Source organism: Cyrtonyx montezumae, unplaced genomic scaffold (assembly GCF_038088225.1).
Source record: "Cyrtonyx montezumae isolate F1298 unplaced genomic scaffold, pur_monq_1.0 scaffold_32, whole genome shotgun sequence".
Lineage (NCBI taxonomy): Eukaryota > Metazoa > Chordata > Aves > Galliformes > Odontophoridae > Cyrtonyx > Cyrtonyx montezumae.
Genome location: NW_027072037.1, coordinates 1319298 through 1336494, shown reverse-complemented (window position 1 = coordinate 1336494; position 17197 = coordinate 1319298). Strand labels below are relative to the sequence as shown.

At 46.7% G+C, this 17197-nt stretch overlaps 1 protein-coding gene across 1 annotated transcript in view; it reads right to left on the bottom strand.

Moving 5' to 3' along the window:
* Nucleotides 1–16259, bottom strand: part of LOC136053955 (vasoactive intestinal polypeptide receptor) — a 102126-nt gene extending 85867 nt beyond the window's left edge. Inside the window, exon 1 of the mRNA XM_065744949.1 lies at nucleotides 16203–16259. Within this exon, the coding sequence (XP_065601021.1) occupies nucleotides 16203–16259 (57 nt within the window). The remainder of the gene's footprint in view (nucleotides 1–16202) is intronic.
* Between the last annotated feature and the right edge of the window lie 938 nt (nucleotides 16260–17197).

The window sequence follows — 17197 nt, the reverse complement described above, 5'->3', positions numbered from 1 at the left end:
TGTCACTTGCAACTAATGTGCTTTACACAGTCATTAAGACTACACATGAAGAGGGAGCTCTCTTCTACAGATTCTCAACCTGGGCAAGGAGCCATCCATTGCTGCATGCTCCCAGCAGACCCAGCCTGCTGAACATCCAAAACTGAAGCTTGCAAAGAGTTTAGGAAAATGAAACTAAGCAATCCTGCCCCATTTATTTACAGCAACACTCCAGACTGAAAATATTGTTGTCGTAGATGAATAAATGAACTAAGAAACCTTAAAACAACAACAACAACAAAACAAATCAAAGAGATCCCTTTGTGGAATTGTGGATTGTGCTTCTAGCTAATACATTTCTACATTTCTGATCCCACTCCTCCTTTTCCCTTGGTAGATATAAAGGTGCATCAGTTTTTGATAAAAATGTCATTCATATCCTCAATAATACAATTTGCTATCAGACAGCTGATTATTAGAGCCATTTGACAGCAGCATCTCATGCAGAAGCTTAATAGCATAACCAAGAAAGACTGAACAGTGCAACTGAACAGAATAACATCTTTGTTCTCTCATAAGCATATAGTTGTTTTCTACAAAGTATGGTTAAAGGGCAACAAGAAAAGATTCTATAGGTACAACGGTGATGAAAGGAAGACCAGGGAAAAAATGAGCCCTGTCCAGAAGGTTATGGCAGAGCTGATTACCCAAGATATGGAGGAGGCTGAGGTCTCAATGACTTTTTTTGCCTCAGAACTCACTAGCAAGTGCTCTAGCCATACCACCCAAGTCACAGAAGATGAAGGCAGGGACTGGGAGCGTGAAGAACAGTCCTCTGCAGAAGATTAGGTTTGAGACCACTTAAAGAACCTGAAGGTGTACAAGCTCACAGGATCTGGTGGGATGCAACCACAGCTGTGGCAGTTCTGTGAAGCTCTCACAGACTGGAAAAGAAGAAATATGACTTCCATTTTTAAAGGGCTCAGGGAACTACAGTCCAGTCAGTCTCACTTTTGCGCTGAGCAAGATCACAGAACAGATCGGCCTAGAAACTATGCTAAGGCACGTAGAAAACTAAGAGGTGACTAAGGATAGCCAACATGGCTTCACTAAAGGTAGACTGTGCCAGACAAATCTGGTGGCCTTGCACAACGAGGTTTTAGTATTGGTAGATAGAGGAAGAGCAACTGATACCATCTGCCTGAACCCGTGCAATGCATTTGACACTGTACTGCACATCACCCTGTCTGTAAATCTGGGAGACATGAATCTGATGGAGGACCACTTGGTGAGTAAGGAATTGGGTGGATGGCCACATTTCATATAACCATAGGATCACTAAGGTTGGAAAAGACCTCCAAGATCAGCCAGCCCAACCCTCCACCTATCACCAGTATTTCACCACTAAACCATATCCCTTAGTACAACATCTAAACGCTTCTTAAACACCTCCAGGGACAGTGACTCAATCATATCCCTGGGCAGCTTGTTCCAGCACCTAACAACTCTTTTGGAGAAGAAATGTTTCCTAACATCCAACCTGAATCTCCCCAGTGAAACTGAGATTGCTCCTTCTAGTCCTATCACCAGTTAGGCAGGAAAAGAGGCGGATCCCCATCTGGAGTTGTGGTGAACACCTACCTCAATGTCTAAGTGGATACCAGTGAAGAATGGTGTTCCTCAGGGGTTGGTATTGGAAACAGCACTATTTAACACCTTTGTTGTGACATAAACATGGAGTGCTCAGCAGGTGTGTGGATGACACCAAGCTGAGTGGTGTGGTCATCGTGCTGGAGGAAAGCAATGCCACCCAGAGAGATCTGTATGAGTGGTGGGCTCATATGAACCTCATGAAGATCAGTAAGGCCAAGAGCAAGGTGCTGCACTGGGAGCAAGGCAACTCCAAGCACAAATACAGGCTGAACGATGAGTGGATTGAGAGCAATCCAGAAGAGAAGACTTGGGGCTGCTGCTCGATGATAGGACCATGAGCCAGCTGTTCATATTTGCAGCCCCAAATGCCAACTGTATCCTGGGCCACGTGGAAGGAAACGTGGCCAGCAGGGCAAGGGAAATGATTCTCCCTCCCTACTCTGAAGCCACTGTGGATTAAAACTCTTTGCAATGAGGAGACAGTCATTTTTTCTCTTTATATCCACAGCAATTTGCTTCTTCGATGGCATACAAATTAAATCCAACTGGAATGGCTTTTTAATTAAAATCACACTTCGTTTATCAGAATGAGAACACTGAACATTACAAAGGAAACGTGAACCTCTGCCATCCCATTCCCCAGCTCCAGCCAGGTTGTGCAGCAAACTCAATCTGCAAAAGCAACATACCACGTGAGCTCTTGTCACCCTATTTCAAGATCAGAAAAAGTCATATAGGACATAGAATCTATACAAGAAGTTATACACAGAAAAGCTCCCTGTCTCTGCCTGAACGTAGCAGAGTTCACACTTGTTTTGATTTTCTGAGTCCTGGGAACGCTCTATGGAAGCATGGAATCTCTAAACATTTAATTTCAACACCTTGGCTGCACTGCTATTCAACTCTGTAGGCAAACTGAAAGGTTTCCCACTCCAAAGCACCTTCAGGCCAATGATTGAAGCAATTCATCTGACTCATTCCTGGTAGATACGCCCGCAGCATCCCACTCCATTGGTTAAGGACCCTTTCTTGCCCCTCAGGGGCTATCAGCCAGGCTCATGGCCAGAGTCAGTCTGTTTTGCCAGAGGCCTCTCCACGCAGCAACAACAAAATTCATGAGTTACCATATGGCCAAGGAAGTGTCACACAAGCAGTGTCACACAAGAGGTGTTCCCTGAGGAACATCTCAGGTGTCAGCCTCTGGGGAAAACAGAGTGTTGCCTCTACTACACTTCAACGTCCACGTTTCAGACTCCCATAGCAATTTTCCTGAGCGTTAAACTTCTGGTCTGATGCTCAGACAGCACGGCAGAGTAACGTTAACGTCAGCAAAGCTAAGCTGATTTGTTCTGGCTGAGGATGGTAACTGCAAGGCAGGATTTTCCATGAGTTAAATTCCTAGGGCTGGCCGAATACAGAGTGCCCACATGCTGCTATCTTTCTGTTCTCAGTGCATGCTCCTGCTAGGAAAAGGGACGTGGAGGCAGGATATTAAAACTAAGGTCTTGAACCCATTCTGTTTGCATCGATTGATGGGACTTTCTAACAGTGAAGCACTGTCAGAGGAACTCAGCAACATTTTCCTGACTGACAGAAGGTTGCGTGCTACTTCGTTTGGGGAAGTTCTTCCTTTTTTTTTTCTTTTTTTTGATCCAATCAGACCATGGCAGCCACCAGAGCTTGAAATAACCCACCCCAGGCAAACCTGAGAACAGACACATTGATCTCCAACCGTTTCCCATATGAAGAAAACACAATTTGGCCATACATAATATATGGGTACCCACTAATGTACTCCACAGGAGACACCAAAAGCTTGTTTTCATGGGTCAGGACTTTGTTAGGTGCTTAAACACCTTCAGAACCAAGATTTAGTTCAATATTTCAAAGTCGGGACTTTTTTTTTTTTACCCAATTAAATCTACTTCTGTTGAAGTAAGGTAGAAATCTTCAGATTAACAATGAATATACCTGCAACTAAGAGTTGCAACTGAATTACTTCCAAGACTCTTCCACTAACAGCATCTGGTCTATGACCTAAAACACAGGTCGTTATTCCTTCTCTGCATGTGTCAGCCCTCCAGCCTGCAAATCTGTAGTGACATTTCCCTCCTTTCCATCACTGTGAAATCTGTAGAAATGTGACCAGATTTAGCACACGCTGGTCACTTCTCTGGCCTGAAAAAGTAGGTTTAGAAAACAATCTATAAAAAGCAAGTTTTGCCTTTACTTACTCTTCTGCCAAGAAAAATAGAAATTGTGAAGTTTTGAATTTTTTTAGGTCAATTTGCTTGTTGTAAGAGAAGCACATCTGGAAGGTAAATGGCCATCAGGGTCTAACATGAAGCAATCAGACAAGTTTCTTCAGATCTTGGTCTTAAGATTTAATGAATCTCATTCCACATTCTCACACCCTAGGCCCACAAGTCTGCTGCAGCCACTCACTGGGTGAGCTGTGCAGAAATAGTGTTTTCCCCACTGACAGATCTCAGTATCTGAGCACAATATGAATTTTAAGCTTCTTTCCCTCTCACCCAACTGCCCACCCCTCAAGAGCAGCTCACATCCCTCTGCATGCTCAGATGGAGATGGTTGGTTGCATCATTTCTGGAGAAAAGGACCGCTCCTTAAACTTGCTATTTTGGTACAGCGTGAAAAATCTGGGAGAGAATTCCCACGGCTCATATAAAAGCGATCAAAAAATACTAATTCCCCTCTTCCTCAGCCATGAAACAAAAGATTTATGAGAAACAGACCTCATCTGCTCTGTGAAACAGTGCTGGGACTGTCACCCTCTGGCTGAACGCTAAGCACATGGCCAGGGTCACTGTTCTGATGAAATAACTCTTCCCTGCCTCCATTCCACAACAAAACACTTTTCCCTTCATGGCAATGACTCCCATGACAGCCTGAATGATGACACTGGTGGCTGGCACAGGAGTCAACAGCGGATGGATTCCTCCAAACAAATGGGAACGGGGCAGAGAGCAACGACCCCAGACACGTGCACAGCAAAGCCTTCCAGTTTTGAGTTTCTTGCAAAGGGAACATGCCCTGCAGCAGAGACCAACACCTCATCAATGGCAGCTTCCCACTGGAGAACTGGCAAAGTTGCAGAGCTGGGAGGGACTATACGAAACCCTAGAAAGATCCCATGCCCCTCTCAACATACTAGTAGCTTTCCAGCAGCACATCTGTACACGCCCCCACCCCTCCCCCACCAATATCAAATCCAAACCCAGATACAACTCCAAGCCCAGCCATTCTCCTGTCCCAACACTGATAGGTTCCTCAGCAGTACATCCCTACTGCAGTCATCTCTTCTGGCTTTGCAAAGCTTTTGCTTGAGCAGGAGGGAGGGTCCTGCATAGTGAACAGTAAGTATCATGCTGATTGCTTTCCCTGTGCAGCAGCTGAATAACACACACACCTCATACAGGAATGCTGCAAGGCAGATCCTGGGATGGATCCCACATCCCTTCCAGAAACGGACCCATTTTCTGCACAAGAAGTTGGCTGCCTGGCTTTCAGTGCTACACTTGGCAGCCTCATCTCATATCATGCTCCTCTCATGGCCAGAAAATTTCCCATAGCCAGCCAAATTCAATCCCATATAGTGTACAGACACTCCTGTGCCAACACTAGCCTTAGACTTCAGGAGGTGCTTCCACTCCCCAACAAGTGCACATGTAGAAGGTAATAACATCAGTCCCCGTGACCAATACAATTTGCTAAACTAATCTAACCAAACACAAAGTGCTTTGCCTTTATGATGCAGGCAGGCAGAAGTGTAAAGAAATAAGCAAATACTATGTAAAGAAAGCATATTTTTCTTATTTGCAGATTGGGTTTCAGGCACACCCTTAGCAGAAGGTCCACTGACTGAGCCTGGAGCTGAACTAAGGAATTTTCAACATCACCCTGTGCCTGAATCATTGCTCACTGCCAGCAGCAGCCCAATTTATCAGCTCATCTCGGAGGCACCCCAATGAATGTTGCTGCTCTTCTCCCTGGGCTACTCTGCAAGGGGAGCAACCATTTATTTTTAGATGTGCTGTACTCTGACCAGTTAGGCTCCCTTCCCGGGGCTGTAATATATAATTAATATCTGTTTCCATAGCTGACAGCCCGGGAAGCTTGAGTGGTGAACTGGCAGAGAAGAAAGAATTACAAAGTAGAGGGGCACCAACCTGCCAAATTTTTAACACCCCTCCTGGAGAAGAGACGTGACTTTTCAGCAGTCACATAGTGGGGAAGAAAGAAAGTCCAAATCAAAGGCACAGCTGCCATTTTATTGTGATGATGATTTCAGTTGCGGAATAATAAATCCTTCAGATCTCCAGGAGAGAGGAACAGAAAGAGAAAAACATTACAGCAATATGCAGAGGGGAAAAAACACAACCCAACAGGCTGGAAAAAGGCAGTGCAAGATTGAGGAGCACTCAGGCTGCTCTGTGGTGCCAGCACGGGCTGTCCTGAGGAATGCTGCAGCCCCAGGATGGTCCCAGACAGCACCAATCCAAGTGGGATCAGAGATCCTCAGATCAACCTTCACAAGAGATGCATCCCTTCCCTTCCACACCACTTTCCTGAAGAGTAAATGCAGTTCTGTCACACACATGAGGTGTCATTCCTCCAGCAAAAAACTGCAGCCCATCAACCCTTTGCTTTGCTATCTTTCCACAAGTGAATTCAGCATTTCTGGAAGGTGCCCCTTCAATAAATCCTGGTTTTGTTTTATCTGCCTGTAACAATAGCATAGTAGTAAAATAGTTGAAAAAAACAACCAAAGCTGCAACTTTATAGCTAGGTTTAAAAATACTTCCAGATGCTTAAGACATTTCTGAGGTTCAGGTCAAGTAGACCCAAGGCAGCAAGCTTCGATTTTTAATTTCCTTTCCTTCTACACAATTATCAAGGCTTGGCTGAAGCAGTTAAACCACCAGTGTAGTCTGACTCTGGGAAGAGCTTCCCAGTCAGGGGAACTTCAATAAGTTAAATAACCATACGATCCAAAAGCAGACCTGTGTCGGCAGAGACCTCAAGGACACTAAGAAAATCTTCCCATTTTATGCCTCCAAATTTGTAAGATCCAAAGAAGAATGAAGTGGAAGGTGGAAATACACATGCCAGCACGATGAGTCTCTTATTCAGATGATCTCAATTTAATTATAGTGTAGATCATTCGCTTCCAGCCCACCTTCACCCACTTACAAACATCCAACTCCAAGAAACTAGGTACAGGGATGAATAGATCTCTAAATTAACCTCTTGCACCACAGTTTTAAGTATTTCAACAGCCATGAGGTACATGGAGTACTGTATTTCTTCTTATACTAAGAGAGATTTTCCAACTCTGGTGCTTATATGATTCTATACTAAAGGACGTGGCTTAGTGGGGAAATATTGGTAGCAGGTGGACTGGATGTTCTTGGAGGTCTTTTCCAACCTCAGTGATACTATGATTCTACACTAAGAAAAATAAAACTCAAACACAGAAAACTTCAGGCTATATGTAGGCCTGAAATTACTGCTTAGAGTTTAGTCAAGTTAGTTAATGACAGAGGAAAGAGTAATTGGCACCTGTAGAGCTGATGAACCGTGTAGACAGGGAGGAGCTGGTAGGAGCCATCAATCCCATCACTCTGTGACTGCAAGAAATCTGTAGGCTGTGAGACAGGAAGATGGCAAAACCTCATAAAAAACAACACGCTCATTGAGCCCATGATTTTTAAGGCCCAACAGAACCATGAATGGCAATGGGTGGGCTTGGCTTCTGGAAATAATCCACAGCTCTGTAATGCAGAAGGACGGCAGTGATGGCTTTGCAACATGTCTCCCTCTCCAAGCAGCATGTTTCTCTTCCACGTTGTCCCGCTGACAAACACAGAATCATAAAATAGCTGATGTTGGAAGGGACTTAATGATCATTTTGTTCCAACCCCCCTGCTGTGGGCTGGCTGCTCCCCCCTCAAGCTCAGGCTGCCCAGGGCCCCATCCAAGGCCTCAAGCACCTCCAGGGATGGGGCACCCACAGCTCTGGGAAGCAGTGCCAGGGCCTCTGCCCTCTGAGTAAAGCATTTCCACCAAACATCTAACCTAAATCTCCACACTTTTAGTTTAGAGCCATTCCCCCTTGTCCCATCACCATCGCCCTGCCCACTACCACCTCTGCTGATGTACTCCAGGATGTAGTTGGCCTTCTGGACTGCAAGGAAACACTGCTGGTCATTGGCAGCTTTTGTTAGGCTACTCTGCAGGCTAAACTCAGAGCAAGGGCTACTTGGCTTCATTCCTCTTCCAGACCTCAGGGTGCAACGTTACATATGCAAGTACATCTAGTGTTTTATTTTTATTTTTTAATATATAATCTATGTTAGTTGTTCCAATGTAAGCTCTTACTTCTCTTGACAAACCTTGCCTCATCCACACTGCACACAAACATCCTGAAGATAAGCCCTTAACACACTGTTTGCCAAAACATGTTTAACTCACCAGGGAGGGAAAAGAGAGAGGGGCAAAGAGGAATCAGGTTAATTTTCATGGGATCACAGAATGGCTCGGGCTGGAAGAGACTTTAAAGATCACCTAGTTTCAACTCTAATTATTATCTGCTTCCAATTATTAGTTTTGCTGGAAACAGTGCTTCAAAAGAAGGGGATGAGCTAGCAAGTATTCCCACACCTGAAAACACAGCTCATGCCCCAACTGCAAATCTGCAGGAGTCAAAGAGAGAAAAGTACACAAAAAGGAAACTGCTCAACATCAGTAAGCAGAACAAAACAGAAGAGAGGGAATACTTTGCGAGGAGCTGTTAGGCATAGGAACTAAGCACATGGCATAGCTGAGACCCACAGCCCTGCAGCCATGCTTAATGTCAGTCTCCCAAAAAATGCAAGCAACGAGCAGTTGACACTTGAGCATGCTGGCAGCTCTTTGTGCACCAGCTGGCCTTGTTTTGGGGCCCATTTGTCTTCCCTTTGAGCACGCTGAGCAGAAAGAAAACTTATTACACAGTGGGAAAAAAAAAAGAAAAAGCAGCAGTGGGAAGAAGCCTGATTACGGTTAAAAGGAAAGGTGTAAAGAGGAGAGAACCAAATGGAAACAAGAAACACCAGGAACCACTCTGAATAGAGCTCTGTCACTCATGGAGGGGACAAAGTGGCTTTAGCCATTGAGCTGCCCAGCTGCAGCTCTGTGGATGAGCATTTCTCCTCCAAGCCAGGGCTGAATGCTCCTGGAAAGGGTTTTATTCACTCCCTCCCTCAGTATGGAAACACAACCTGAGGGCTGAGAAAGGTGACTTAAAGAAAAAGCTAGGACTTACATCCCACATGGCTATAAAGAGGATCAACTCCTCCCCTGGTAGATAGTATGGGGCCTGCAGTGGGAAAGACTGCATAAAAACAAATACATCACTGCACTCACTTAAATTAGGAGCTGAATTTGGCTGCAGCTAAATCAAGGTGGAAGAGGGAGAATTGGTGGTTTGGATTCTGGCTGCTTCCAAGCTTAAGGATGCTCAGATTCAGGTTTGAAGCAGCTTCTCATTTTGCAGCAATTGCACAGAGTGATTAAGGATTTTATGAAGTATATTTCTTTTCCTTTTTGCCTTGCATATGTTTCTTGAAGTTTGAACTGCAGCTGCCTGGCCACTTAGGGAAAATGAGATAAAAGCTGCTTCTGAGTCGCGAATAAAGAAGGCTGCAGGGATACAACACGTGGAAAAGCTGGGGAGGGATCCAGCTAGTGGCTTCAGAGGAGGCTGCAGGGGTTGGAGCAAAATGCTGCTGAAGTCACTGAGGCCTGAAAAGGTGCACAGCACACTGTTATCTCCTGCGTGGGACCAGAAGATAACACAGCATCATGGTGGGTTTGGCTGCTAGGAAAGGGAGTACGAAAGAGAGGGGATATTCGCGCGCATCTCCGCTGACCCAAAGTGAACCTGACCCAGTGGGATCTCCGTTGCTCTGGGTCACACCTGCTCAGCAATGCCACGATGCAGGTGCCCTGCTCTGCAAGGTGATTCCCACCCCGAGGTCACCTGCACGGAGCTCACGGGCTGATTAGCTGCAAGAGACAGTGACATTGATAAGGGCCCTGGAGACACTCGCAGCTCAAGTGTAGTGGTGCTGCGGATCACCAGGTATTAATTGAAACATCTGTTAAACACAAGATCAAGGCTGGAGCCACAAATAAACATCCTTCTAAAAGACACCCTATAGATTTCAGATTTACAAAGGAGACGTGAGGTATTGATTATTTTCCCTCCTGGAGAAGAACTGGATTTAAATAGATTTTTTTTTTCTCACCTTCCCTCTTGATGATGCACAACTTCACAGAGACAGAGATTAAACTAAACCAATAGGGAGCTCAGGCTTAGCATCATGAGTTCAGTAGGAGCATCCTTGAGCCTGCTGTAAAAGCAAAAGAGGGGACAGGGAGGACAGGAGCTCAGCAAACACGTTGGGGTTTAGCTCAGTGAACACATCTGGCCCCAAAAAGATTTGGGGTGTGCTCTGTGCTCACTTCTCTTGACTTTCGGTGTAAACAAAGCCAAATTCTGAAGTCCTGAAGAGAATACCAAAGCAGCACCACAGAGCCTGTTGCTTGGTCCACTGGTGAAACTGAAAATAATCCCAACTCAGCTCTGCATCAGAAAATAATCCCGATGCCTTTCTAGCACCTGAATTTCAATAGAAATCCAGAAGTGCAAATCTCCATCTCCCAGCTTTTCAGACACTGAATGGACGGTGAATGACTGCCCTGGGGGCAAGAAACCTACCTCACAAGGAGTTCAGGGCTGTTCACATCCGCTGTTTCAGTCGATGGGAAAAGGGAGTTAATTTATGCAAAGTACACCAGGGTCTCCAAAACTCACGTACAGCTCAGAAGCTAAAATCTTTAAGTCCTGGAAGTGTGACGTAAACATATAAATTGGGGCTGCAGATAAAACCTGGCATGTTGAGACAGTAAGGCAGCACTTTCCAACCACAAGCAATCCACAACGCACACCTTGGTGCACAACGCGTCCCTAAACTCACTTTATAAACCAACCTACCAAGTGCTGAGCTGATCACCAACACAAACGTGGTGCCAGAGCTGTAGCAACTCCAAGGCACATCTGCACAGCCAACCAATGAGTGTGAGATGAATGCTGGAGGCAAGGACCATAACTAAAGAAATGTCACACCTGCTTCCGCCTCTTAACCTTACCTGCAGGGTCAGGCTATGCTCACACAGGTTATTTTTACTTACACAGATTGGCAATTATTAAACATAATTGCTCTTGCTATTGTATCTGTACCCTCATTAGGGTTTGTGCATGAGGCTAAGTAGTTTTAAAGTGATTCGCAGTGAAGCTAATAACCAGCAGATGCTTCCAGTCAAGCTGAAGTTTGAGGACAGAAACTCTTGGCACTGCTAACACCATCCTTAACAGAAGGAAGCTTTGATTTCCACCTATCTCTCCAGAACCCTTTAGATACTCCAAAAATCCAGCACTGAAGAAGCCTGGTATTGCCCCATTCAACAAGTAAAGGGCCATGTAAGAATTTAAGGAGCACCCAGCTGGATTCTGGGAGCCCATCTGCATCCCATCCGTTCCCCAGGGCATTTTCTGAACGCTAATGAGTGAGCTCTCCGTGCATTATGGGTCTTGTAATGTAAAAGGTAAAGCTGGAGAGATGAATCATCCCAGAGAGATCCCTGGTGGGCAGGCAGGAGGCCAAGCAAGCTGCAGGTTGCTCCAAAAGGGAGCTGTGATGAGGAGGCTGCTCGTGTCCGACGGGACCTCCCCGACACGTCGTTAGCTGTGTTAGCTCTGGATGGAGGCCAATCTGATAGCCAGCATCACATTGCTTCCTTTCCTCTCTCATAGAGAAAAACGAAAGGGTTTGATCTTTCTTCCACCGCAGTCCTCCAGGATCTCATTTCCAGACAATCCCGTGTTGGCTTGGTTCCCACCCAAACATAGCTCGTGATTTCTGGAGAACATCTGCGAGCAGTGAAGCATCAAGCCCTCAGCGAGGGAAACTCAAGAGAAATCAGTGCCAGGGCACAGGCAGGCTCTGCAAGTCCTTGGTCCTTACAAAGGACTTTCTGATACTGAATAAAGTTGACGAGATCAGAGAACGGGGTGGTAACAACAACCACACACCCTTTCCCAGGCACTGGAACATCCCTCTTTCCATAAGCCAACACAGTGCTGCAGAGATCCCATTCCCAGCACAGAAATTACACTGCCACTGTGCTGGTTTGGTCCAAGGGCACAACGTGACCCACCGTGTTCATAAAACCAAGCCAAATTCTGCTCCTCATCAAAACTTGAGTAACAACTTTCTCATCACACAGATCAGCAGACTCTTCTCCTGAATCTGAGCCACTGATCTCATGCAGAATGTGACAAACCACCAAGCGCACTCAGATCTATTTAAACAAATTATTTTTGTCTTGGATCTCCCTGATCTATATACTGTCTGGAGCCCTTTCTCAGGCTGACAATGTGACAATTGATGCTGAATAAGGAGATATTCCTCCTGTCCCTCTTCTCCAACAACAAGGATTTGTGTCTACGAGGTGATTTCCCAAGTCCTACAGACTCAGTCACCATAGGATGTGGCAAGACTGATTTTTACAAGATCTCAGGCTCTCAAGTTGCTTCTGCTGGAGACCATCTAAGTAAAGCAAAAATGACGTTTATTTTTTCATCTCCTGAAAACTGCACAAGCTATCACTTAAGGAGACAAGGTACAGTACAGCCCACACACAGAGACACAGCAAGGACATGGCTGAGTCATGGGCTGAGCACCCGAAGGGCTTTCAGGCAGCCACATCACAGAGCAACACTGCCTGGCTCAGCATCCCAGCCTGTTTCTAATTTGTTTTGTTTTTCATTTCTCATCCTCTTCTCCTCTTCATAGAACCATCGCCGAGTCGGAAGGGACCCACAAGGATTACTGAGTCCAACCCTGCTCCACACTACACCCCCTAATACCCAGACCCTACATCTGAGAACCGTATCCAAACCCTTCTTGATCTCGTGTCTCAGATGTCCAACTGCAAAATTGGCTTTGTGTCCAGCAATGACTTCAACCTCCACGCGTGGACAGTTGGGTGAGCAGAGCCAGATTAGTTGTCCAACTTCAGAAGTGGCTTTGCAGCCAGCAGTGACCTTGACCTCCATGCTTGGGTGAGCAGAGCCAGACAGCACCCAGCAAAGCTGCACTGCTACGAAACAATGAGAACAAGAACAAGAAGTAGCAGCCCCATCACAAGTCTGCACTGGCCAGAATTCACCCGGCGTTGGTATTCAATGCAACCCTCAGGCTGTCACACCACAAAAGGAGTTTGAGCCAGATTATTTTTAGAGCACTGTAAAAAGGGAAAAGGGAAGCATACTGCATACATCCCATACCCGAATTAACAAGCTAGGCAGCTTTCTCTGTCCATGGTCCCATCTGCTTTCTGACGCTGAATATTTGGCAACTATCCCTTCTCTTTAGAAACCTCGAGTAAGACTTGCTCCATGACACATCATGATCCCAATCCTGCCAGGTTCTCCTGAGCTTTCTGCAGATCTCTCAGCTCAGGAAGGTATGGTGGTTATTATGGTATGAATCCCCCTGCTGACATGTTGGAGGAAACGGCCTTCAAAATTCCACACGCTCTAACTTTCCTCTTTTCTCTTCTTGTGCCTGAAATGAGAGCTTCTAAGAAATACACTCTACTGCAAGTACGTGCTCTGAGAACTTCTTTCATTGTTATACAGAGACAATGAGAGTTTTAGAGTTACCAAGGGGTAAAAGGTGCTCTTAGATGGCCTTAAAATGAATGAATAAAATCTGCCATGCATTTATACACGGATAAATGCTAATTAATCACAAACCCGGCAATAGGTTTAGGTTTTGTAACAAGGCCTTGTTTCAACACAAAATTTCATCACTAAATGAACTTGACGTGGGATGACAGAGTTAGGTTACAAGACTCAAGGAAGGATAGGGTTAGGAGTTGAGTACTTTGGTTTAAATGCATTCATCTCAATTCTCAGACTTGCAGCCGATGGACAGATGAAAGAGATGCAGTTACGGCCGAAGTGGATGTCCCATGAGCCTAAATTTAACAGTTTCTCTCCAGCATTTACATTCAGGGTACCAAAGAATCAGATCTGAATGTTTTTACTCCCTTCCTCCATGGCAGAAGGAGAACAAATCTCTGAAGAAAAGCACAGATTACACCAAAGGGACAAGTCTGGCCAACTCCACGTACTCTGAAGGCACACAGATCAACCTTGAATTAACCACCTCTCATTTACTGGACACACCCCCTGCAATTAGTAACTCTCTGGGCCTGATCAACTCAATCCCAGCTCTCAAATGGCAAAACAGCTCAACAGAACCTGACAGGGATCACCGTGGATTTGCACTGCATTGCACATCCTCCCTCCCAAACTTCACACCTCGGGTCAGGGTTAAGCTTGACCACTGCTGGAGGCAGCTCTGCTAAACCACAGCAAATAACATTTACCTTTACAGTTTCCTTTCTCCACATGTGTAGATCACGAGAGGGCAAGGTGAAACTTTATAAGGGCAATTAGAAGCCACGGGGCCACAACAGCTTTATAGCACTGAACTTCTCAATCAGCCAATTGTTCTCGTTCAAAGTTTTTTTCCAATGACAGTCCAATAAAAATTATCACAACAAACTATGTGGAAAACGTCTGCTGAGCTATCTCAGGTCCCAAAGCCAGGATGTCACTACCTCAGTTGTCTTTTGCTTTAAAAAATGAGCACAGATTCCCAGGCTCAAACAGAGAGACAAAAACAACAGGGATTTGTTCTGGCATTGAGACGCTTTGGTATTAGTCACCTTGCAGATCAAAAGAGATAAGGAGATTGTAAATCTCTCTAACCCGCCGGTGCAAAGCAGGTGTTGGAAATTCAACACAACAAAACAACAGCAAAGCAACCGATGATGCATTAAACCAAGGCAAGGGAGCAAGATAAAACATGGAACAAGAAAATACTACAAGGGTAGAAAAGGGACCGGGATTGACCCTTGGAACATGCTGAGGCTGCAGGTTGCCATCATCCCGGAGCTTCAGCCAAACTCCAACAGTCTGTGTGACCAATTCCACAGGATCCCAACCCATGCGACCCCTTTTGAGCCAACAGCATTTAGCAAACTGGGACTTTTTGGCCATGAGCTTCAGTGGGAGCAAGGACCGGAGCAGCTCCAGCAGCTGAGGAGCATTGCTCCTCTCTTAAACCTCCACCCAGCTCCAGTCCTGTCCATGAGCTGTTTTGGATCCTCCCTATGGCAAAATCTTTAGGATTCTTGGAACTAATTATCTGGCCATTTTAAATATATATACACGCATATCTCAATCAATTTTCCCACCCGTTCTTCCTCAAATCAAGTCTTTGGTGATGAATTCGGTTGGGTGGCTCACGTTGACAACATTAAAAAACAAACCTGAAGTCAGTCATTACTTCTTAAGGAGAGCTAAAGAGACACAAGTGATGCAGTCCCAAATATCTGAGTTACTTGACATTCTCAGAGGCTCAGCCTGGTTGGCTCTGCCAATGGGGAGTGGAGTGGCTCGGGTAGTCATCACTTGCTGAGCAGAGGTGGCTGGAAGTGGATAGACTTTAAGGATCCTTGCAGTCCAACCCATTCTTAAATCCTAGAGTAGCCACGCACTAACGGGCAACCAGTTCCCACGGGCAACCTGATCCAACTCTACAGGTTGCAGGAAGGAAACAGCCACAGCCACAGCTCCCTGTACAACTCACTAGATAAAAAAGAAAACCCAAAGCAACCGTGAAACGAGCTAGGAATTGCACACTGCAAGGAAACCAGTGCTTCAGTAAAATCTTGGGTACCTGACCCCACGCCTGCACTGTCTGCACAGAAAATGAGCTACTGCATTCACCAGCAGAAACAATCCCATTTGCTAATCCTACACCATCAGCGGTGGGAAGGAAGTAGCACTGCCGCCGGTCAGGGACTGGATAGCATGGAAATTATAAGCAGAAGAGGGCAAAAACCGCATCCTTTGCTCATAAGAGATCGGAGGATGAACGATGAGGTCGAACAGCACTTGGCTGAACTTCTCACGGGTGGGGACGGTCCGGTCCCGGATCCCTTTGCCCTGGGGCATCACATCCCGTTATTCCCAGTTTAGGGTGAGTGCGGCACGAAACCACCGTGCTCGTGAGTAGGAGAGCAGGAAAACTGAACGACAGCGGGAGCCTGAGAGAAAGCACTAAGAATACAAAGTGAATTCCTGCGATACTGTCGCTCTTGACGAGAAAAAGCTCGGGGGGGGGGGGGGAATAAAAGAGAAAAAAAAAAAAGGAAAAAAAAAATAAAACCGAAAACAAAACAGGAGCTAAAGGATTGCCACTTAACACAGAGAAACCCAGCAAAGGCACACCTGCCTTTCACCGACCGCACTTCCAAAGTTACCCAAAGTTTGCCCGAGGCAGAAGGGTCTCCGCTGAACCCCCCCAGCAAAACCAGCGCCCACCGAGCGGGGCAAAACCGCACCGGTTGTACGGGGCACTCACCGCGGACAGGAGGCAGCCGAGCAGCGGCAGCAGGACGCCCAACCCCGCGGACTTCATGCCGAGGACACCGCGCACCGTTGCGCTCCAGGACGTGCGCTCGCGTTGCGCGCATCCACGGAGAGAGAAAAAGCACAGAGGGACACGAGTGGCTCCGCGCTGCTCCGCACCGCACCGCTCCACCGCCTCCTGCACGGGGCGGGGCAGCTCCGCCTCCCTCCCGCCCCAGGTGCCGGCGCTACTCGGGCTGGGGAGGGGGGGGGGGGGGGTAGGAGGGGTCCCCTCCTCCCCTTATCTATTCTTTTTCTTTTCCTCTTTTTATTTTTTTTCCCCCATCCCCTCCTGTTTTTCCTCCTTTTCCCATTTCCTTCCCCCTCCCTTTTTTCCCTCGCTTAGTTTTTTACGTTCTTTCTGTCACTCCTTTTCTTTTTCCTCGTTTTCCTCCTTCCCCTTTTCCCCCTTCCCCCCCTTTTCCCCCTTCCCCCCCTTTTCCCCCTTCCCCCTCCTTTTCCCCCTTCCCCCCCTTTTCCCCCTTCCCCCCCCCCTTTTCCCCCTTCCCCCCCTTTTCCCCCTTCCCCCCCCCTTTTCCCCCTTCCCCCCCCCTTTTCCCCCTTCCCCCCCTTTTCCCCCCCTTTTCCCCCTTCCCCCCCTTTTCCCCCTTCCCCCCCCTTTTCCCCCTTCCCCCCCCTTTTCCCCCTTCCCCCCCTTTTCCCCCTTCCCCCCCTTTTCCCCCTTCCCCCCCTTTTCCCCCTTCCCCCCCTTTTCCCCCTTCCCCCCCTTTTCTCCCTTCCCCCCCTTTTTCCCCTTTCCCCCATTTTTTTTCTTTTTCCTCAGTTCCCATATTTCTTGCTCTCTTTTCCATCTTATCTTTTTTTCCTTTCCCTCCTTTTCCTTTACCCTCTCTTTCCTCCATTTTTTACACACTTTCTAAAACCTTTTCTTCCCTGCCCCTTCCCCTGCCCCTTCCCCTGCCCCTTCCTTTCCCCTGCCCCTTCCCC